Source organism: Mustela nigripes, chromosome 2, assembly GCF_022355385.1.
Source record: "Mustela nigripes isolate SB6536 chromosome 2, MUSNIG.SB6536, whole genome shotgun sequence".
NCBI classification, from domain to species: Eukaryota; Metazoa; Chordata; class Mammalia; order Carnivora; family Mustelidae; genus Mustela; species Mustela nigripes.
This window is the reverse complement of record NC_081558.1, coordinates 30,187,483-30,210,439: the sequence shown is the minus strand read 5'-3', so window position 1 is coordinate 30,210,439 and position 22,957 is coordinate 30,187,483. Positions and strand designations below refer to the sequence as shown.

The following is a 22,957-nucleotide window of genomic DNA, read 5'->3' as shown; positions in this document are numbered from 1 at the left end:
ACCCCACAATAGTTCTAAATTTGACCCATTAAGAAGAGTCATTTGGTTTTCCCACACCTCCAGCCCCAAGTTCAAAAGCACACCTCAAACCCTCCCAAATGCAGTCATCAAACAGCTCCAAGTACACAATAGCAGCACATTGTCAGTGCTCCGAAGGCCCCCAAAGCTACACACAGCTCTCTAAGAGGGTCGGAGGGCTCGGAGGGGGCAAGCCCTCAGAATCCGGGGCCCTGGCTAGACAACAATGGGGAGAAGAACCTGGAGCTCACAGGTGTCCCCTGCCTGTTGTCTGTGTTATTTTACCTGGACTTCAGGCAAAGCAGGGAGCAAACACTGGTCATCACAGGACACGCAGTGCACAGAAAAGCCATCAGCAGCTCACTCAGCCTCTGCCTACTGATGCCGGCTGGCCCTCGGCTTTCCAGCATCCACGTCACTGCTCATTGCGGCCCTAATGAGCTGCCGGAAGCACAGGCTGAATATTTAATGAGGCTGCTCAGCGTGAATGGCTATTGTGACCAGAGAAGGGTCCCTGTTCATCTGGCCGAGGGGCTTCACAGTAGCTACCCCTGCTGCTGGGGCTTTTAGCCAAGCAGGCGGCATCCTTCTGCTGCTCGGTGTCCCTGGGACCCAGCCCGCTCCTGGGGCGCCCCACACCAAGCCCCGATGACACACTCCAGCTCTGCTGTTCCCGGGGGCTGCATTCCAACCACTAGAGTAAGTCAACTTTTCTTCAGAGCTGTCTTTGCTCATTTAATCCAAAGTATCCTGCAATGATTCCGCTGGGCACGGCACTTTTCTTTCAGCAGCGCCTGTTTCCAGACGGAAAGCAGCTCTAACCGATTGTACATTTGGGCACTGTTCTAGAAGCAATCTGGACTGCTGCTCCATGCCATTAGGGGGTTCTGAACATAAGTCACTCCTACTCGGCACATGTCTTGCAGGACTGCTCTTGCAAAGGGCTGAAAATGATGCTCCCCCTCCCCCATGAATTGCCTGGCATTCATAATATAAATAATAAAACAAGTTTTCATCACTCATCGTTAGCTGTCTTTACCTAAATTTGGAAAGAACGTCAGTCAGTCTGACTTAAGCTACATGGATATGAAATGCACAAAATGTTTTAGGGCTCTGGTAATAACCAGATCTTCTACTGAATGTGAAAATGATGGAAATCCATGTGGAACCCCCCCCCACACACACACATGATTTTGTCTGAGGGAATAGCTTCTTTCTGTTTCTAAATTAGTCATCAAGTTTTCTAATCTCGGATTCCTCTCTCCCTCAAATTTGCATGGATTTCCAGAAAGTAGCATTCAAATAAAAACACAGGTGACAAACTCCACAAGTGAGGTACAACCTTAACCGCCCAGTGTCGTAGCTAGAGATGACCTGCCTTTGTTGAGATACTGGACCACTCAGGAACTTCGTAGCCCAAAGAAGTGCTCTCCAACACGGAAACAAATGACATGCAATTCATCAGGTCAGACTTGAACTAGCTGAAAACACACACACACACACACACACACACACACGCAAATAAGTCTCCTATTTTAAGACATAACTCCTACACCTGTTAAAATTTCTAATATATAAAGCTATTAGTACATAGAACTGCTATTGGTCAAGGTAGTGCTCAAGTCAGGTGACTCTTGAAAGGATAAACTGTATCATCGATTCTTTTTCTGGAAGAAGGCAGGCATGCCATCCACTCACTGTTATGTGGGGAGCTAGCAGCTTTGCATTCTCTTTGGGGAAAAAGAAAAAGGGCAGCGTGTACCGAAGCACATCACACCCCAGTGCGCCATGTGCTGCTGTGTATAATGGATTTTCCCTGGAGCAAAATAACCCTGTGATTGTCAGAGAAAAGTGCACTGCCGCAGATGAAGGTCAGAAATTTGGGAGACGCAGCTTTCCACATCAGCACCTCGGTGCAGGTCAAACCTACTTTCCTCCCACACAAGGACTCAAGTGGATAATGACCTACAGAACTTTGGGGAAACACCTTCCCTCAGAATAAAGGTTTCGGGGGACTCAGCAAACATCAATCCAGCACCCCCCGCTCGGCACGGAGCAGGCAGGCAATGCCTTCTCCCTGCAACTGCCTAGAAGCTTTAAAGCCGCTTCCTTAAACCCGGCCAAGCATTCAAATTGCATACATAATACATGATGTCAGCAGAAAAATTAGGGAATACAAAAGCACGAAAAGGAAAAGCAACCAATTAGTTACTCCAAATCGTCTACCTAGTGACCAACACTATCGGCATTTGAGGAGTATATCCTTCCACGCTCTTCCTCTTTTATTACTGTCCCTCAACATCTGCGACGAGGGGCCAGTGCAGTGTGACCAAGAAGACAGACAAGGCGCTTCTCTTGGTCAAGATCTGCCATCAACAAGTCAACAACTGATTTCACGTAGTCAAGGGGCATGAAGAGAGTAAGACAGGCTGAGCCTGTCACCACAGCGGAGACCCGACTGAAGAGGATTAGCCAAGGGCAGGTGTCAGGGACAGATCCCGGCAGGTCAAAGAGCTCGTTGGAGAGCAGAGTGAGCTTGCGCGTTGCAGGAACTGAACGGATGCCAGAGGTAAAGCAGGGAAGGGCGGCAGGAGGCAGGGGGGGAGGGGCGGCCAAGAGCCGGATCTTGGCAGCTCCAAAGCCACAAGTGTCGCTGGTATCTGCGGGAAATGGAAAGCTGACCAATGGCTTCAGTCAGTGGGGGGCACAGTCAGACTCGTCTCCTTCCAAACGCTCATTTTGGCTGCTATGGGACGAGCGGGGAGGACAGGACAGCAAAAATGGAGTGAGGACATGCATCGGGGGCTCCTGTCACCATCTCACCCACACGGAGACACACGCACAGTCTCTTCTCTGTTGTGTTTGTAACAAAATTAAACCATACTGTACTAACTCACTTACAACAAATAGGAACTGACACAGTCATTAATGCTGGCTTTCTCCCCCATTTTATGGCTGTTTCACATAGTCAGATATTTAGCCCTTTAATCATTAATTACCAGAGGTCTGCTTTTTTTTTTTTTTTTTTAAGATTTTATTTATTCATTTGAGAGAGTGGAGAGAAAGAAAAAAAAAAGAGTGAGCACACAAGCAGGGTGAGCAGGAGAGGGAGAAGCAGACGCCCTGCGGAGCAGGGAGCCTGACACGGGACTCGATCCCAGGACTCTGGGATCATGACCTGAGCAGAAGGCAGAGGCTTACTGACTGAAAGACCCAGGCGCCCCTGGTGGTCTGCTTTGACTGAGAGGCTGATCCAGATGCTGGTTTGGTGTCAACTTTTCACTATCACCCACCACACTGAGGTGAACTCTTTTGTGTGCAAATTAGACCCTGTGGGTTTAATACCCAAGAAAAGCAGCTGGTCCAAGGGTCCAACATGACCCTGAGTCTGAACTCACTCCTTTCAGAGTAGTCCCAAGAGAGATTGTTTTTGGCCTTCAGCAGTATTCAGGGATAAAGAAGTAAAGGCAGGGATTTTGAAAATGAGGGAAAAGAAAACACAAGTTTTCATGCCTCTAAATGCTTCCACTGTGATGTGTTTGAAGAGGCAGTATTGTCTCTCATTTTGAGCTCAGGAGAATGAGGACAGGATTTCTGAAAATGTTCAAGGGGGTCACTGTGCATACAATTTCAAATTTCTGCCCGGGTCCGATTCGCTTTCAACTTATTCTAAAAATGCCCCTTGAACGAAACAGATTCTGGATTATAAAGGGCCATTTTTCTAAAATGATCACTTCTTTACAATGAACATTTACTTAGCAAATACCTTCAAAAAAGGAAAGAAAACAATGAAGTGCACCATGTTTGGAATGAAAAACACATTTACAAGTTAAATGACCAACTGCAGTCTGTTGGATGCCCCCCATACGTTTTATGCTCTTCCCTTTCCCCCTTTCTTTCATCCCTTCCTTATTGTCCCTCTGCTGACCACCGATATGTCTCCCTTGGGAACTGAGAACAGTTCAATTTTTTCCAATGACTCTGACCAGCTTAGTAATGATCCAAATTAGGTTACTTCTGCTTCCCTTAATCTACCTTTGCAACAGATTCTGCTGATACTGAGTTTCCTAAATTAGGTACACCTTCATATTGGAGGGTCCTGAAGTCAGTCAGTCAGTCTCTCTCTCTCTCTCTCTCTCTCTCCCTCACACATAAGCACACAAGTCAGTAAGGTTTCAGTCAAGTGGTGGTTATCAGTGAGCTACATATCTATCTCTTTGGTCTGGGGAGCTTTTAAAACGCCCATGCTAGATGAACCCCACCCCTAGTGATTCTAGCTGAGCAGCTCCATGGTTGGGGAACAGGCCTGTGTCATCTGGAAAGACTCCCCCAAGGACAATGGTGTGTGCTGTCCCTGGTTAAGAAGCGCAGTGATACAGGGGAAATGGAAAGCCACCGAAGAAACAAAACAGTCTCAGATGGCACGTACCATGAAAGTGACCATAAAATTAAGCATCTAGAATTTATAGGGTCCCAGATGGGATAAAAAACCGTAGTTGAGAATTCAAGGATGTTAATGTAATCCTCTAAAATTCCGTAAAAAATAAACTGCATCTCATATGCTTAAATAAGAATTTGAAAGGTCTTCTCTGTTTCTGTTGGAACCTAAGTTCTCAGAAAGAGGATGGCATTTCCTGAAGTTGAAGCATCATCTTCTGCCACCCATACTGGAGAACTATCTCCTCAGATCACAGACTTCGCAAGTGAAAGTTTTTCTTCCCAAAGCGACTCTTTAAGTCACCTTCGTGGATAGTTCTGCTTACCGACCAATTAAATTTTAGTTTCTGTCATGGAATTGAACTTGTATTTACTTATTAAGTAACTCATGGATGTTCTGATGTCCTTATTCCAAGTGTCCCACCACATGAATGGAACTGAAAAACACGGAGTTAGATGGCTCTCTCAAACTCATCCCCTTGAAGAAGTATCAACATAGAGTTACAGCAAACATTCACTGAATGCTTCTAAATAGGAACAATAAAGACACCCCGGTGGGCACAAGGTCATTTTCCTCAGTTCCAACTCAAGAGTTGTGGGGACCAGAAGGCAAACAAAAAGGGAGATGCGCATTTATTGGTCTCTGAGTTGGTGCACTCCTTACATGCCTCTCTTCGAAAACCTGCCTCTCAGTATTGAATGCCAGTCTATGTATTTAAATGTATACATTTTTTAATGGATACATTTTTCATATAACACAGATCCTAAATCCAAGCCAAGGGTTTCTGGTGCTTGACCGAAGATGGCCAACCTATTAGATATAAGTGCATCTCATGAAAAGTTCTAAGGAGCAAAATGCAAACACACTTGCTGTATCACTCTCCATTCATCCATTTTTAGAAAACGAACGTGGGCTCTTAAATTTTAAGACTTCTAGGAAAGGCTTGACTGGAAGTCAAGAGGATAACGTGGGATACCTTCTCTAGCAGCTCATCAAACCAATACGGATTCTGGCCAGCAGTCCCTTGGTCTCAAGCCCAACCCCATGATCCGTGGTCCAGGCCCGTGTGGTGCCTGAGGTCTCGTACACGGATGGATCAGTCAAACTTGCGTACAGCCCACGGACACATTAAGTGGGTACTCATGAAGTCATGACCATTTGGTCCTGAACTAAAATTTCTAAAAATAACCTCTTATTGCTTCAGTTAAGGGAGAGATTTTGAAGAGAGAGATTTTTTCAAACACCAAGGAATCTGTGCTGGAGAGAAAGCAATCAATACAGTAGACATCCACCAGGATCCACAAGCCCTCAGTGTCGGCTCTCCGAGCTCCCCACTAGAGAGTGCACGCACACAGCCAGCACGGGACAGGCCTGGGGTGCTTAACTGCTTCTCTGGGTGAGAGAGAGACAGACAGACAGATGGACAAATGCTCCCCCACTGCAGCTGCTCTGACAGCATTTTATCAGCATCAGTAATTACTCAAGTTACAGAGACTAAAATGCAGCCAACGAGGAAGAGGAGGAAGAAATCTCTAGACCTGGACCTGCCCTTCTCCCTCCCCATCTCCTTCCAGGAATCTGACACACCCTTAACCCAGAACCCCCAGACTGACCAAAGTCCAACGGAAAGACTCATTTCTGTTGCTTCAGTTTTTTTCCCCCAGATACTCACATCGATAACTTTGCTACCTTCATTCTTAATTGAAAACCCTTCCTGCCCTGCTGACAAGAATCTGGGAAATAGGTGACAGAGACTTTTTGAGAGTAAGCTGCTGATCTTGGGTCTGGGAAGGCTGAATATTGGAAATACTGGAATTCCACTTAGCACCACCGTGTATTGAAAAGGGTCCTGAAAAGGCAGCATGTCCAGCCTTGCTTACAGGACCAGCAGTTTCTGAGATGTACAGACATCTGGGTCAAAGCGCACATCCCTTTGACAAGCGATGAGAGGTCCCATTGTTCTCATTCTGGGTCCCCGGCTTATTACCACACTGCCCTCCACCTCGCTGCCGTGGGGGCCCACGCAAGAGAAGACCACAAGACCATTCCTAGAATCTTCCACAAACCTGGGATGAAAAAATAATGGAACGATGTGTAGGGGTCAGAAGCCCAGTCACTGTCTTCCAATTAAGCTCCACGGCTTTATCATCATATCAGGGTGACAAGGACTCTGTCATGCAGCATGCAGCTCAAAATGCTAATGGCAGACTAGAACAGGCAGTTGGCTGAGCTGCAGCTGCATATTAATTAAGCAATCTTAACTGATTTATATACTGCCCTCATTTAAATTTACAGTGCCATGCCTGCTAATAATCCCATTTATTTTCATGCTGTTGACTACAGAAAGCACATTAATATTTACTTTTGTGAATGGATCTGTTATAGTAAACCATGTATGAATAAGAGCCACTGATAAACAGAAAGTTGAGAACATTCACATGCCTTCAAGGAAGATGATTGCGGGCTGTGTTAAAAAGACGGGGATTGATTTATTAGGGCAAAATGTTTCTGGAAATTGAAGTGACAAAGACAACAATAGAAGGAAAAGCCTGTGGGCATTGCTGGGCTTTTCCTCAAAGGGGAGAGTCTGCTTGCAGTAACTCCTGGGTCCCGCTTGGAAAAGAGCCCACTTTAAGTTCGGAGCGGACATTTGTTTCCCGGCTGCCACCACTCACTTGCCATTCAGTTCCCTTTACTGTATGTGAAAGGATTCTGTTTGTATAACTCCGTTTATCTCTGTATTATCTTCCCAGGACAGAATCTTCTACAAAGAAGAATTCGGAACTGCACTGCTCATTTTCATAGTCTCCAAAACGTAAAAGGCACATGTGATCTGACAAATATCAAAGTACTTTTGGGAATCATCAAATGACATACTTCACATGGGGGCAATTCTGGAAATCCTGGGACATATGGTTGTCATACCTTAGACAAGTACAGCCGGTCAGAGGTGAGGAGGAGAGGAAGGGAAGAAGGAAAGAGGAAAAGTGAACCAAAAACTATGAAGATGGATGAGGTGTGAGAGAGGATATGTGTATCAAACGAGAAGAGGTTTCAAAATATTTTAGACCTCACATGGTCAGGAGAGGTGGCCCATTCAACTCTTATTATAGCTGCAAGTGACAAAAATCTGATTTCTGCAGCAAGAATTTCACTGGAGGATACAAAGTGCTTGCAATTACTGACTGAGGAATGTGGGAGGAAATTAAATTATATGCACCTAAGTGGTCTCAGCACAATACACTTTCATGCTCAATATTAAGTTTGCCAAGCAATCCTCAGAGAGTCCTAGGAATGACTGAAATTGTGCTAATGCTTTCCAGGAGATAAGACAGCAGAGGTCATTTCATAAACCACATTTTGACCAGACCGAGAACATGAACAGAGCAGTTTTTATGTCGTGACTGGCTTTCAGCAAGGGAGCTCTAACAGCACTGCCCAGTCCTCTGAGCTCTTACCCAGAAGAAGGCTTCAAGTCGGGAGCTTTGAGGTAACTGTCCTGGAATGTTCTCAATTTTTGGACTGAGGCTTAAGGGACTCTCCGCCTCCCCTTGCCACTGTTTGAAGGCAGGGACACAATCCAGCATGGATGGAGGCGCTTAATGGGGACAGGATGGTCTGACTCCTTTTGGGCAGGAGGTGGGAAATGAAAACTCACATTTTATTCCCTGCACATGATTCAACATCTGTAACATACAGTGTTCCAGTAAACACTTATTGGCAACTATCTCATGAACATGTTAAGTCAGTCATACTTCACCAGGAAGAGTGTTATTTTCAGGATTTAGCGAGGTAGGACATGTCTTTTCACTAAACAGTCCTATTTAGTACTTTCTAAATACTTGGGACCATCTGGGAAAGAGAAAAGTTGATCCAGACATCACACTATCAACCAGGTCAAATTCCAAATGATTTAAGAATTCAACATTAAACTTTGAAGCCATAAGAGTACTAAAATAAGTCATCTCAGAATGGGGAAGACTTTCTAATGCAGACACAAAATCTGGAAACCAACAAAGAAGTTTATGGGGAAATTTGAGTATATGGTGTCAAGGAAACAGCATGAATATAGTTCAGAGACAAACCACAGATGAGGAAAAAAATATCTGCAACCCTGATTGCTGACAGTCATCTCTCTCGATTAGAAAAAGACCAACAATGCAAAGGAAAAATGAGCAAAAGACCTACAGTTTAGGGCAAAAGAAACACAAAGGACACCAACACGGAAGGTACTCTGCCTCACTCATGAGAAGAGAAAAAACTGTCCAACTATACTAATGTACCATTTCCCCCCCACCCATGAGGTTGGAAAAAATCACCGCCCGTTTGACAACACACGGTGCTGGGTAAGGTGTAGGGAAACAGGGACTCCTGTGTGTTGCTGAGAGAAGCTGCCCTGCGTGTGGCACCAAGAAGGGCAATTTGGCGCCATCCATCTAAATTACAAATGCCTATCGCTCCTGACACAGCCCATTTCCTGGCTCTATCCTACACACAGACCCTCCACTTGCACAAGGACATCAAGTTATTCACCTTGACTGCTTGTAATAACAAAAGACTGGGAACAACCCAAATGACGGCCATACGGGATTGCTGAAATAAATCAGGACAACTGTAGAGAGGAATAGTGTGGTTCCATGAGAAAGAACGAGGAAACCATAGACACCTAGAGAAAAGTGCATTAAGTCAAACAAGCAAGGTGTACCAGCGTTCTACCATGTGAAAGGTCTGCGGATAGAGGTTCCTATTTGCTCACACAGCCTGCCCCCAATGTCCGGAAGAAGGATGACAAACCAGCAGTCGAGGTTACCTATTTGCGGGAGTCAGCTGAGGTGGGTGACCAGACGGAGATGGGGGGGTATATAGAATATTAAGCTCTTTCATTTTCAAGTGCATCAAGTATGACCTATGCATAATTTAAGTCAATCACTGTGTTATTGAAAAATTAAATACTTGGGTCTGATTTTTTTTTTTTAAAGATTTTATTTATTTATTTGACAGAGATCACAAATAGGCAGAGAAGCAGGCAGAAAGAGAGAAGGAAGCAGGCTCCCTCTGAGCAGAGAGCCCAATGCGGGGTTCGATCCCAGGACTCTGGGATCATGACCTGAGCTGAAGGCAGAGGCTTCAACCCACTGAGCCACCCAGGCACCCCATGATTTTTTTTTTTTAAAGATTTTATTTATTTATTTGACAGACAGAGATCACAAGTAGACAGAGAGGCAGGCGGGGGGCGGGGGGTGGGAGGGGAAGCAGGCTCCCTGCTGAGCAGAAAGCCCGATGCAGGGCTCGATCCCAGGACCCTGAGATCATGACCTGAGCTAAAGGCAGAAGCTTCAACCCACTGAGCCACCCAGGCGTCCCTGGGTCTGATTTTTATTTATTTTTTTCCTTCTCCGTTCTGGCGGGGGATAATAGGCTATCACTTCTTGCAGCCAGTGTCTGGCCTTCACGGGCTCTGTCCACTGTGGGCGGGGATCCTTCAAGGCAAGTGAGGTCAGACCAAACGGGCAGATGGCTCTTACCCTGCGGTTTGTGTGCATAGACTTCGCAACAGCTTAAACTTAACAGTTTAAGTGTCTGGAGGGTTGCTATTCAGGGAGCTTTTGGGGCTCTTCTCCTGATTCCTGCCACATTTTGGACAGGATGCAGACCAGGACAGAAAATGAGAGTGGATAAAAAGAGGCCATGGCAGGAGATGAGAGGCTGACGGCCCTGTTTCCGAAGCACCTGCAGCCTGGTAGAGGAGGGCGGGGCCCTTGTTCTCTGGGAGGCTTTTTATAGAGCAGCAGAGGATAGAACTGGGTCAGGAGGCTGCTGCTAAGGCTCCTGGGATAAAGAAGGAGGGAGGAGAGGGGAGAGAGAGCTGGTGGTCTTCAGCACACACAGCCGTCAAGAGGAACAAGGAACTGTAGGCTCCGGAGGAACGGACAATGGCAGGGCAACCGCCTAAGGAACGGGGGTGATCTGAGCCCCTGGAGGACAGGATCTCTCCCTGGCCCACTCTTCATTATGGATTGATTAGAAAAGCCCATCCAGCAGTGAGGAGAAGAGGTGCCGCTCAGGACTCAGACTACCACGGGGCTGTCCCACCTCAGCCACCACAGCTACGGAGCCCAGACAAGTAACTTCTCAGAGTCTCTGTCCTCCCATCTCTGGGTGGGGAAATATATTACAGGCACTAAGCACTTCACATGTACTCCATCATTTCCTCTCCGCAACAACCCCATGAAAAGGAACTATCACTGCACCTACCCTTAGATGATGACAACAAGGCTCAGAGGGCTTTGTTCAGTTGCTTAAGGTCCCACAGCTGGAAAGAGGTAGAGCCACGGTGAGAACCTGTCTCTCGCTGAGCCAAGGTCTGTCTGTCTTTGCTACTACATGATCAACAAGGTAAAGTAAAACATGGGATTCATAATCAGTGGATTGTACAAACACTTAGAGCTTTCCAGGACAGTACTTAAATTCTAGGTCTAAATGAAAGTCATCGTGCTCTCCCCAAGCTTCTGGCACTCAGAAGTGGAGAAGAAACCAGAGAGAGTGGGCAGTGTGGGACAAAATACACTCTCCTAGGAACTAAAATACATCTGTAATAAGCCATTCCCGCATCTGGGGCTAGGAACATAAATCAGAGTTAACCACAGGCCACCTAGCTGTGGCATCGTGTCTGAAGAGAACCTAGAATTAGATGGGCGTTATCTCTGTGGGGCCTGCGAGCTGAGCCACTCTGTACTGTGTTACAGTCAGAAACACATTATGACAGACTGGGCACGAATACTAGGCATTTACATGATGTTGAAGGTACTTTCTACGACAAGAACTTGGGATTGAGCTAAAGCTATGCAGAGGGGTTTCCTGTTTCACTTTTTACCACTGGAGTTTTGGAAACAGATTAGAACACTGAAATAAAAAGTAGAAAGATCTTAGAAAGAATAATTATATTACCAGTGTCTACCTTTTCCCTATAAGGTCAAAACCATACCATGTAGCTTCAAAGAGAATAGATCATAGAATTTCTCATTCATCTTCCATAGTTCTTGTACTCTACCTTCTCAGATCTCCTAAGTATACCTGATTAGAGTCGATGGGTATCTAAAATTTTATCTCAATGATCTGACTTCTCCTCAACCAAGGCAGATGAATCATTCCATGTAAAAACTCTGAGGTAAATACTATAAATTTGTTCACTGAAAGTAATAAGAAAACTACTCACAACACAGTATTAGGGAATTATTGTAATTGGCAATATTAAAATATTAATTACCATATTAAGTAGAGTTTGTATAGATAAGCCTTATAAAAATATTATCAAGAGGCCCATGTGGGGTGATTAAGATCACATGATCAGGATTTCTAAAGGTTTGCTATAAATCATTCCAGGACAAGAATTTTCCCCAGTATTCAAGCCACCTAGAACGTGTGTGCTTTTATTTTTAAAAAAATTCACTCTTACGGAAAAACACGTCCTTTATCTCCATTAGCTCACTTCTCTCTTCCTTTCCTACTCTTCTTCCTTAGCTTATGTATACATTTAGATTTCTAAAAGATATTTTTCACTTGTAAGGCTAAATGCATGCATTTTTTTACAGCTCTGAAACATGCAAACATCTGAAATTTTGGAAAGATAATGGATGCAACTGGCATACAGACACACCAACATAGAACATTCCAGTATGTCCCCTTCTAGAAATAAACACCCCCCACCCCGAAACCGCCAAATAAAGCACAGCAAGCACACGCGGGACATACTTTCATTGCTACCAGCTACCCGCAAGCCATGTTGGTATTTGTAATTCTTACTTTTGGGAGTTGGAGTAAGACAGGTAAGTTGCAGTTCTGTGCTGTCTACAGGACTTTCATCCCCAGAGCAACAAAACAAAAATCCAGCAAGCCAGTCCCAGCCAAAGAGGCATCCCCCGCTTAAGCTTGACTGCCCCTCACCTGCTCCCCTTCTCTCCTCTCTCCCCAGAAGAAGGCACTTCACGGAAACGTCTGGGAAAGCCCTTGGACTTTACTTTGTTACACCCTCTAAACAGACAAAAAACAAAAGAGAACAGGTATAGAAGACAGTACTTTCAATCGACCACCAAGAGTTCCACATGAAAGCCCTCCCTCCCACCTAACACAAACATACCCACCATCGGTCCGAATCTGGGGCATTTTCAAAAGAGAAAGCTTACACATAAAGGGGACTGGGTTTATCAAGATTTTTTTGCGGTTCCTTAAGGAATAGGAAAATGGGAACTTTGCTCTTAAAAGTGGTGGTTACAGGTTGGAAACCTGTAGGACTCCTGGTGTTGATGGTAGGTAATGCTATCGCAAATCCAATCATGACTGGATTTTCCCATTCATACTTTTAACCTTCCACCTTTGGGAAGATCCTTTGGCAAATGCCATCATTTAAAACACCATTAAAGTCAATAGAACTCAGCAAGAATGTCCTGGGGATCATCTGAACCTCCCCTCTGTCTGTGGCAAATGTACGTGTATGTGGTGTCTTTAGACCAATCCGGGTCTTGTCTTCTCCCCAGGCATGCCTCTCCTCTCAGGACACTTCCCAGATTCACAAACCAGACGGGGAATTGGAGGGAAGCCGTCATCGAGTTACATCTATGTACCTGGTCTGACGTTCTGTTTCCCTGTAAAACTTAATAACGACAGCATCTGAGTCTTGTTTTTAGCTCTTGCAAGATAAATTTTTTGTTCCATAGTAACACTGGAAGGTGTTTGCTCAATTACATTTACTTCCCTAATAACCTAGACTATAGGGTTTCACACTGGAATGATTCCTATTCTTTCCAAACTCTGTTGATAGAACAGCAAAGGCAGACTTGCTACAAAGTTCTCTTTCATTGGAAGTTCTGTTGAGCCCGACTCACAACTCTGAATTCAGGTGTGATTCCCAAGAACACTGGAGAGCTTTTGATTCACCTGGTACTTTTTACTCTGGGATGAACATCCTTGAATTCTCAAGGTTAGATTTCTCTTATCTTTTAATACTACCTTTCATTTATATTGATAATCATTAGCCTCTATATTGGGTAAAAGTGCTTGGCACAGGAACCAAAATTTGGAGAAGCTGAAAGCTGGGAATAGGATGTAAAAAGCCTGTGTGGGTCAGGGTGGGGGACAGGGAGCCCGCAGTAATTCAGAACTCCCTGTCTCCCTCTGTTGAGAACATTCCGGAACTACAACTGTCCTCCAAACATCACGAACATACTTGGTGCAGCGATGAACATTAATCTGAAGAAATCACGAGCGTGTTGGAGTGTTTTTGCAAATCTTCATAGAAACTTGAAATTTGCAGCTTCCTAAAATATTTAGACTTCTTCTCAACCCTTAGCCTTACTCTGAATTCTGCCAGATTCACTCTTTCGGGAATTTTGGAGCTGAGCCGGCTATCTCCGCAGCTTTTCCTCACACACAATCACAGGCGCTTAAAACTACCACCCGTAAACTGACAACACGTCGCTGAGAAGCAAATGCCACAAAACCAATAACTAATATCTGGAATAATTGCGGGGGCCACCCGAGCAAGCCCACAGGCCAGACACAAACGGTCCTGCGAGAGAGGACACTTCGTTGTGAGAAACCCGAAGACAGGTATTGGTTATGTAGCAAGAGACTCAACACAGGAGCTTCCCTTTCCTGAAAAGTCAGTTTGCTTTTAAAAAACGTATCCATCCATTTTCTCCTTAACAGAACCAATCCCTTCTTTTCAGTGTCATGGAGTATGTTTAAATGGCAACCTTCAGCAGTGAATCTCTCCCTGCTTTTGTCTAATGACTACGTGTTAGTCTGTTCCAAGAGCTTCGACTGGCATCTCAGGGCCAACTCGACAGCAGGGGGCCGGTTACTATAACAACTGACAGTTCTTGTGAATTCTGAAAGGCCCCCGAGTAGCCATTTGGGAAACAGTTATCGAGCAGAAAGTTGCCTGGGATCGGCAGCATTAGCTGACACGTGACCCAGATCCCCGGCACGCAGCTGCAGGGGAGCAGTGCCCACCTCAAGGAACAGCTGGGGACCTCAGATGGCTCCCCACCCCCATGCCTTTTAGCGTCTCAGAGCAAAGACAGCTTAGCATCGCCATGTCATCAACCCGAGCCCTCCAAGGCAAGCCATGCTTTGCGATCATGCAAAGCGCTTTAGCTCTCCCCACTGGCTTGACACATTGTCAGGATTTGATGGGTTGAATCATAAAAAATTATTCCTGATTAAAAAAAAAATTCCTGAACTCTGGCCACAGATTCAGGTTCCAGGAGGGGGTGAGGGACATGGGCAGTCACCAGTTTTTAAAGAAAAAGTGATGCCTGGAATACCAGGGGTACCTTGAGCAGTCTCTTTGCAGAAGAGATAAAGGTGATTGCACAAAGCCACCACAAAGTGTGAGCTGGAAACCTGGATTTCTCTAGACTTGGTTAAAACATATAAACCTACTCTTCGTTCCCGTTCCCTTCCACACACAAGCCACCTAAGAGCACAGTGGACTAACCCAGTGCCTTTGCACAGGCTGAATCCCCTAGCAAAGCATCTGATTCTACGCACAAAAGGAGACTTTATGGGGCGCCTGGGTGGTTCAGTGGGTTAAAGCCTCTGCCTTCAGCTCAGGTCATGATCTCAGGGTCCTGGGATTGAGCCCCACATTGGGCTCTCCGCTCAGCAGGGAGTCTGCTTCCCTTGTGATCTCTCGGTCAAATAATAAATAAATAAATAAATAAATAAATAAATAAATAAATAATAAATCTTAAAAAAAAAAAAAAAAGCAGACTTTATTTTGCATGGACAAGGGGCCATGTGACCACATCTCCCCTCTGGCAATACGGATCTTGCAAGGACCAAGTGCCTCGCTGTCAGCTCTGACACAGAGCTCTGCCAGAGCACTTGTGGCTGCTCTCTGTTCTGTGAAAATCACAGCTCAACATCCTCTCCTCCAAGGAGCCTTCCCTGGCTTGGTCTCATTCCCACCCTGCCCTTGCAGTGGTCAGAGCCCATCCCATTCTCCCTAAGTCACAACTGCAACTCAGGGGAACCCAAACGCAGGGGACAGGGGAGGGTAGAGACTGACAGGCTGGCCAGCGGGTGCCCTTCTCCCCCAAAAGAGATCCCCATGGTTAGTTCTATCCAGCCCACTAATGCCACAAGAGAAGGTGACAACATTGCCACCTCACCCAATTTATCAGGAGAACCCAGACAGCTGAAGTTTTAAGTAACATCGTCCAATTTTCTGAACAATTCAGATTTTTGAAAACCATGGATCAGCTAAATAAAACAGGGCTTGGACCTGCATTTCAGATTACCTTCCTTTACCTGCTCATCGCCCCCATTAGCCTACAAGCTGCCTGAAGACAGGAACTTGGTCTTCTTGCTGAATCGCCTGTGCCTGGCACAAACCACATGCTTTAAAAACATCTTTGAATGAACAAGCAACTAAGGAAGGAATAAGTTGGCCAGCCATAAAGGGACTCACGTCAACAAAACAAAACCCTAGATTTAAATACTTCTAAAACACACCAGCTCTGTGATCCTGGGCAAGTCATTCCCCTTCTGGACTCAGTTTCCACCTTTGGGAAGAAGATGATGTAGTCCAGACCCCTTAGCACCCACCCAGGTCTGCTAGGAGGATGAAATAGAACGTTTACTTTGTACCGATTCCACAATTACTGGTTATCATGATAGGTATTTATGGTCACGGTCACATGCATGGGAGACAGCACTCTTTTTTTTTTTTTTTTTAAAGATTTTATTTATTCATTTGTCATAGAGAGAGAAGCGAGAGCAAGTACAGGCAGACAGAGTGGCAGGCAGAGGCAGAGGGAGAAGCAGGCTCCCCGCCAAGCAAGGAGCCCAATGTGGGACTCGATCCCAGGACGCCGGGAACATGACCTGAGCCAAAGGCAGCCGCTTAACCAACTGAGCCACCCAGGCGTCCCGGGAGACAGCACTCTTAATGGCATCTGTCTCCTTTGTGACTTCCCTGGGTTGGAGGGGGACAAATGCTTAGACCGAGTGCAGTCATTGGGGTAAAGCTGGAAGTGCTGGCTGCTAGAGCAGATGTGTGGAGAGCCTGGACCTGAGCTCAAGGCCACTCCGTGGGAATCCAGGAGGGATCCCTGCTCCACAGGGGCACGTGTGCTGTCTCTCCGTGATCAGGAGAGGGGTATCACCACCTGCCTCCACTCAACATTCATATGCATCTGTTTTCTGGAGCCTCCATTATACCAGCATTACCACCCCCCGCCACAATTTGGGGTCTGCATCCCCTCTGATTTAATATGCTGTCTCCCACTGAACATCCAGGGAAGGAAAAAAAAATTGCAACATAAACAAAACTCACTTGTTTTCGTGAATGGCATTCTCAATGAGGAGGCATCAGCACATGGCAAAATTTCTCCCAGTGTAAAGGTGGGAATAAAAGAGACCTTTCCCCTCTGCCTGTGAGGTGAAACTGGTGTTGACTGATCTACCACAGAATTTACAGATGGCTCAGTCATGTGCTGAAGGGGGACAAACATTTCTCAGATCAGATCATGAAACCTTCCTAATACCCACTAACAAACCTGGGTTGGATGCTACAATAATCACTTAAGAGTTTCCAGTTTTCGGCTCCAGAGTCCATATGGTTAACTAAGTCCTATTTCAATGAGAGAATTAAAGCTGCCCTATGGGGATGTTTGGGTGGCTTAGTTGGTTAAGCGTCTGCTTTCGGTTCAGGTCACAAACCCAGGGTCCTGGGGTTGAGTCCTGCATTGGGTTTCCTGCTCAGCAGGGAGTCTGCTTCTCCCTCTCCCTCTGCTGCTCCCCCTGCTTATTGCTTTCTGTCAGATAAATTAAAAATCTTAATAAATAAATAAATAAATAAAGCTGCTCTACATTTCTGGAAAGTTTTTCAAGCTAGAATTATGGTCAATGAGATGCCCAAACTTGACATCAAAGTAATATAGCACTGATCAGCTGGTATAAGAAAAAACACACAGGTTATCTGATTCAATATCCCAACTTACTCTGTTTTTCAAACCCTTGAAATTATAGTTGGTCCTGTAAAGTTTTCTTCCACATGACTTGGCAAATGTAAACCACAGATTTTTTTTTTTAAACAAACGTGCTATCAAAACAGGCTGTGCAAAGAAGAAAATGCCTTTGGACATGCTACTCCTCATTTAGGCAAAATAAGCTCATGATTAAGAAAGTGGCTGGGCTGAAATCCAGGATCCACCAGAAATTAACACTGACTTGGGCATGTCACCTGATTTCACCAGTTCTTGGTTTTCTGAGCTGCAAAATGCAGGAATTCCTAGGATTTGAATGCTGATCAGGTGGCAACGTCATCCGCTAAGCACACACACAATATGGTGAAGATTCGAGAAAAGATTCTTGGCTATAAGGCCTTAAGAGATACGAACTCATTTTAGGTGTGCAATTCTGCTTAAAGAGAAAAAAGCTACCTTCAGAGCAATTTTCCTCAAGGTCACAAGAAAAACAAAATTCTAAATGACTTGTCCATACTCCCAGTTCTCCGTGGACACTAAGGGCTTGCCCACGGTAGCTAAGCGATGCTACAAAGCAGGGTAATGAACAAGCTGTACCCCAGGCACAGTGTCTGGGCCGTCTGCACAGAGCTCTTCGCCCAGCCTCTACCTCAAGTTATGCAAATCAGAAAGAAACCTTCCAAAAAACGTTCCTCTCCTTCCTGAGTGGCAGCAGCTGTGCGTCTCCCTGTCTTTTCAGGAATGTCAGTACACTGGTGCCATGTAAACAGCTTGTCTTGGTAATACAGGGGATCTGGAGCTCTTGGAATGAGTTTCTGACTGTTAGAAACTCAAAAGGTGCCTTTTGTTTTCATCCTGAGTAGTAAGGCCGAGATGGCAGACTTCAAAAACTACTCGATTTAGGGCTTCTTCCTCATTCCTATACATTCTTACAGCTCTGAACCATTGCACGGTTGTGGATTACAATATTTAAAAGGCACACTCCCGGCACCATTTGCAAAAGGACACAAACCGTGACTATTGATTTTATCTTTATCAGCTGCCCTACAACCCCAGCCTTTGCTCCAAAACATTTTGCATGCATTTCTTGCTAGCCTCACAGCCACTTCTGCATGGTTAGGGATTTTGGTCCCTACTGAAATTCAATGCAGATCCTCGTAAGGAGCACTTAAGAACTGTGACACCCTACCTGTGACATCTGAGCTAACAAATGCTCAGAAATTAGGTTCTTCCCCAGACCCATGTTGCTACCTGTAAAGACACTGCTCAAATAGTCCCCAGGGGGCCTCTATGAATCTTCCAGTTGGGGAGGCGGTACAGGAAACAGGTCCCTACCATATTTTCTAGTTTGGGCCAAAGATGGAGTAATGAGACTCACCTAATGATTGACCTCCAAAGTTGTTCCTTCAAGGAAACTTACTCTTTGCTAAATGATGCTAGTGGGTCTGAATTATGAAGGATACTTCTGGCCACTCAAGCAACATCCATGTGCTCTCCACCTTAGCCTGTGTCCTTGGGGCTGGGTGACCCTCTCTGGCCCATGGTGAGCAAATGGAACTGTGGGATTCCAGTTCTGGGTCATGCGGTTGAAAACAAGGTGCCTCCTTGATTTTTCTACCTTGTGGCAGCCATTTGGGAAACACATGTCCCAGGAAGAGAGGCTACAGGTGGAAGAGGGCTGTGCAGCTCCATGAGACTACACATAGGTGACAAGGAAACTTTGAGTGGTGAGACCACGAGGGTGTTAGGTTACATCTACGGAGGCTTATGAAACCAATCCCAAGTGAAGTAGGCTGACCATGGGGCTTCAGAGAGGGCGGGTGGTGGGTCAGTCATGCCTCTAACCTAGTCACTTAGGGACGGGCTCCTCCAGAATGGCCTCTAGGCCCATTGGGAGTGTCAAAGGAACCTATCTCATTAAGCTTTCCTTTTTTGGCCCAAAGTGGTTCTCCTCAGTTGGTTCACCTACATTTATACTATATTTAGCTCCAGACACGTGACTTTTAGCTATTTTTAAGATAAATACTTGGTACTACTGGTATTCAAAAGAATGAACTCTAGAAGGAACTTCCAAAAGCTATTTTCAAGCAATGCTTTGAGCAAGGACCCACTATCAGAAAGTGGACTACACACGGGTTACACTTAGGGGACAGCTTTTGTTGAGATCTGTCAATCTGAGGCTATCAGAGAACAACTTTTTAGGCACACCAGGACCCAAAATTACGATCTAATTTCTCTCCGAAGTCGGGGGTAACAGAGCCACTGTGGCTTACTTGCCACCTGCCAGGTGCTGGGGTCACCCTCTCCCACAGTGAGCCCAAGGGACACATTTCTTAATTGTTTTGCAGATGGAGAAGCTGAAGGTGGTAGAATCGTTTTGTCAAAGACCCAGCTCCTCTGTCCTCTGTTCCCCCTTGGCCCCTCTCCTAGGGGGCCCTTTTCAAAGCTCTTATTTTAATTCCAGTGAATTAGCAGAATAGTGTTCTATCCGTTTCAGGTGGACCGTACGAAGATTCAACACCTCCACACACCAGCCTGTGCTCCTCCCGACATGGGCACATCCTGAAGCAGACTGCTTCCTCATCACTGCCCTCCACTGGAATACACCAGGATATACACCAGGAACCTGCTGTGTATCTGGGCACTATATACCTGAGCTCTCTCTCTCTATATATATATAAAAAAATTATTTGTTTTGAACCTCCTAAATACCCATTTTCACCCCTTTGGGAATAACTATACCCCTGCTAGTGACACCTATTTGGAGGCCATGCGTAGTGAATGCCGGAGCCGGCTCCAAATCCAGCCTGGGTGCCTCCAGGCCTGTGCTGCCCCCTCAGCCCTACATAGCATGGCTGCTTTCTCCTGTTACCTTCCTGTCACGTGGTTCCCGCATGCCTTTCCAACCTGCTTCAGATAAGGTACGTATCCCTTCAGGTAGTACCCAGAACCTTCAGGGTCTGGCTCTTGCCATCCCCATACTCTGCTCCAGTGATGCTGGACACAGGGACACGCTTACGACTGGCCGGCTTCTCTCCAGACCTGTACACCCTCTTGCTAGCTTCCAGCTGCTTGCTCTCCAAGACCCAGGGTGGACATCAGCCCTCCAGGGAGCTTTCTCTGAAACTGCCACCACCTCTCTAGGCCTGGATAAAGTCCTACCTTTGTGCCAGCACAGCACCCTGGATTCCAGCCTCCAAACATTCTCTATACTCCATTTTATGGACTCGTCTGCTTCCCCCAACTCTTGGGAGAAAGCTCATCCCCCGATCCCCAGGCCTAGCATGATGGGCAGCAGGCATGGCAGAAACACGGCATGAACAGAGAAGGTACACCGGGATCCCGTGCCCATGCAATCTTAGAAACCACTTTCTCCTTTCTTCGACAACATGATACTTGTCAACTGCTGTCTGCCGGCTCTAGAAATCCTACAGCTGAGATGGGACTGGAAGTGGCCTGTTTTTCCTCTCCATGGCCCATGCATTCATGGCACCGCAGTCCTCCTGGAGACTCTGAGGCTGACCAGGCTGAGCTCCCGTGCTTACCTTATTCCTTTCCTCCTACTTGACTGCGTCATTCTCTGCCTTCTAAGTCTGAATCCTTTTTTCTCAGCGGAAATCCCTCCCCTCCTCATTCCAATCTCCCAGTGTGGACACAGGCTGCTTCTGTCTGCCTGACACCTGCATCCGGTCCCCTTTCTGGGCTTTGAGGGTCCTTGGGGAAAACCTCCCTTGTGCATTCTCGGTGCATGTGGTTTACGATGGCAAAGACCTCACTTCTGGGCTCCAGAGTTCATCTCTGAGCCAGGTCTGACCAAAGTCTTTATTCCCTCTGCTCCAGAAGGTTCTAGGGGTGAAAATAACCTGAGTCTGCCAAGAGACACCATCTGAGGATTTAAGCGGAATGGTTAGGGAAGAGAAACTCCCTTTCTACCGGCATGGGAGGATGTAGGTCTGACATGGGCCAGAGGCCACCATGTGGAAACAGAGGGCCACAGAGAAAAGCCAACACAGGGAGAGCAGACACTCGAGACAAAGGAGTGACAAACACAGGAATACAACCCAAGCCAAGCCCTTCTATCCTCATTCCATCTCATCTGTCTAGGTGGGCCTGATGCTCCAAACCATTCCATTCCATGAATCAATGGATTTTTTTCTCCCTGTGCTTAAGGTACTGTGAAATAGATTTTTGTAAATCCCAACACGGTAGATGGGAATACTCGCACTGCTTAGCCCATAGTGGGCCTTCCACAAACCTTAGTTCCTTTACTTTCCCTGGTCAAAGCTGGCAGGGGAGGCTCACAGGAAGGTGGTGGCACAACAGGCCCACTAATCCCACCTCCGGTTGTCTTTGCTGAATGTCGGTCATGCTCAGCTTTCACAGTATTTAGGTTGGAGACCAGCACCCTGATCCTTCAGTAAGGTTATGAATTCTAGAGTGAAGAGGACCTATGGTCAAAACCAGGGCCCACCCCTTCCTACAGCACCTCCAGGAGCTCTCAGCTCCTCATTCTTAAATGGGGTCATAGTAGTCCCTACCCTAAGGTTTCCTTGAAGAATCACAGGAGATGGTACCATCTGAGCACTGGGCATGATGCCTGGCACATAAAAAGGGACCTGGGAAACATTAGCAAGCATGAACACCATAGGACAAGGGTATACTGGTAGAGGAAAAGAAATCAGAGAGCTCAGGTTTCATTGCTACTGTCTCATAAGCTCATTCGACTGCAGCATCAAGGACTCCAACACACTCAGGAACGAGCATAGTTGCAAAGGGTCAGCCCTTGGTTGTAGAAACGGCCACCACAGCGAGCTGGTTTGCAACCCCGGGTGCACACCTGCCACCGAGGACACAACCCAGAAGGCTTTCATCAGCCTCAATGCCCTACTTAGGTCACCTCTGTCTGGCAATCCTCCAATCTCGCTGTGCTTCAGAAGGCAGGGGAAGGGCACCACGGTCCTAGCTTCACACCTGTGTCGCCAATGGGAAATGCACTTAACCAGTTTTCTGTGTGAGCTCCCCAATGCCTCCTGCTTGCGCATTAACGAGAAACAAAAACGTCGAACAAAAAATAGGTCCTTGTCTCCTCTCGGCTGTTCTCGTGCTTGGCCAACTTCTGCATCCTACTACTCATTCAATTTCACTTCCAACCATAAGAACATTCTCCTTCATATTCCCTTTTGTGGACTGGCAGGAAGAGTCTATGAACATTTGTGTGCAGAGTCCACTGATGTTGAAACTTCTGGTTACTAAAAATCAAGCTTGGGATATATCCAAACTGGTAAAATGTAGGATAGAAATCATCCATTTTATACAACCAGTATTATTCAAAATATTTTCTGTTTAAACCGAATTTTTTGAAAGTATAGGCAGTTGTCATTTTCTAATGGGAAAATGCCTCTTGAATAGAAGGGTCTCAAAGTTCTCGTTACTGTATTACACAGGCCCCTAATGCAGCTTGTAGTGTCAGCGTGCGTGTTTTGGCTGGCCTGGTCTCCATGGATGCTCG

At 46.1% G+C, this 22,957-nt stretch overlaps 1 protein-coding gene across 3 annotated transcripts in view; it reads right to left on the bottom strand.

The window, feature by feature from the left end:
* PTPRG (protein tyrosine phosphatase receptor type G) overlaps positions 1 to 22,957 on the bottom strand; it is a 698,789-nt gene that overhangs the window by 58,076 nt on the left and 617,756 nt on the right. For 2 of the 3 annotated variants that reach the window (XM_059390081.1, XM_059390080.1), the window contains exon 14: positions 12,401 to 12,487. The exons of the other annotated variant lie outside the window; for it this stretch is intronic. In XM_059390081.1, the coding sequence (XP_059246064.1) occupies positions 12,401 to 12,487 (87 nt within the window). The remainder of the gene's footprint in view (positions 1 to 12,400; positions 12,488 to 22,957) is intronic. 3 annotated transcript variants of the gene reach the window in all.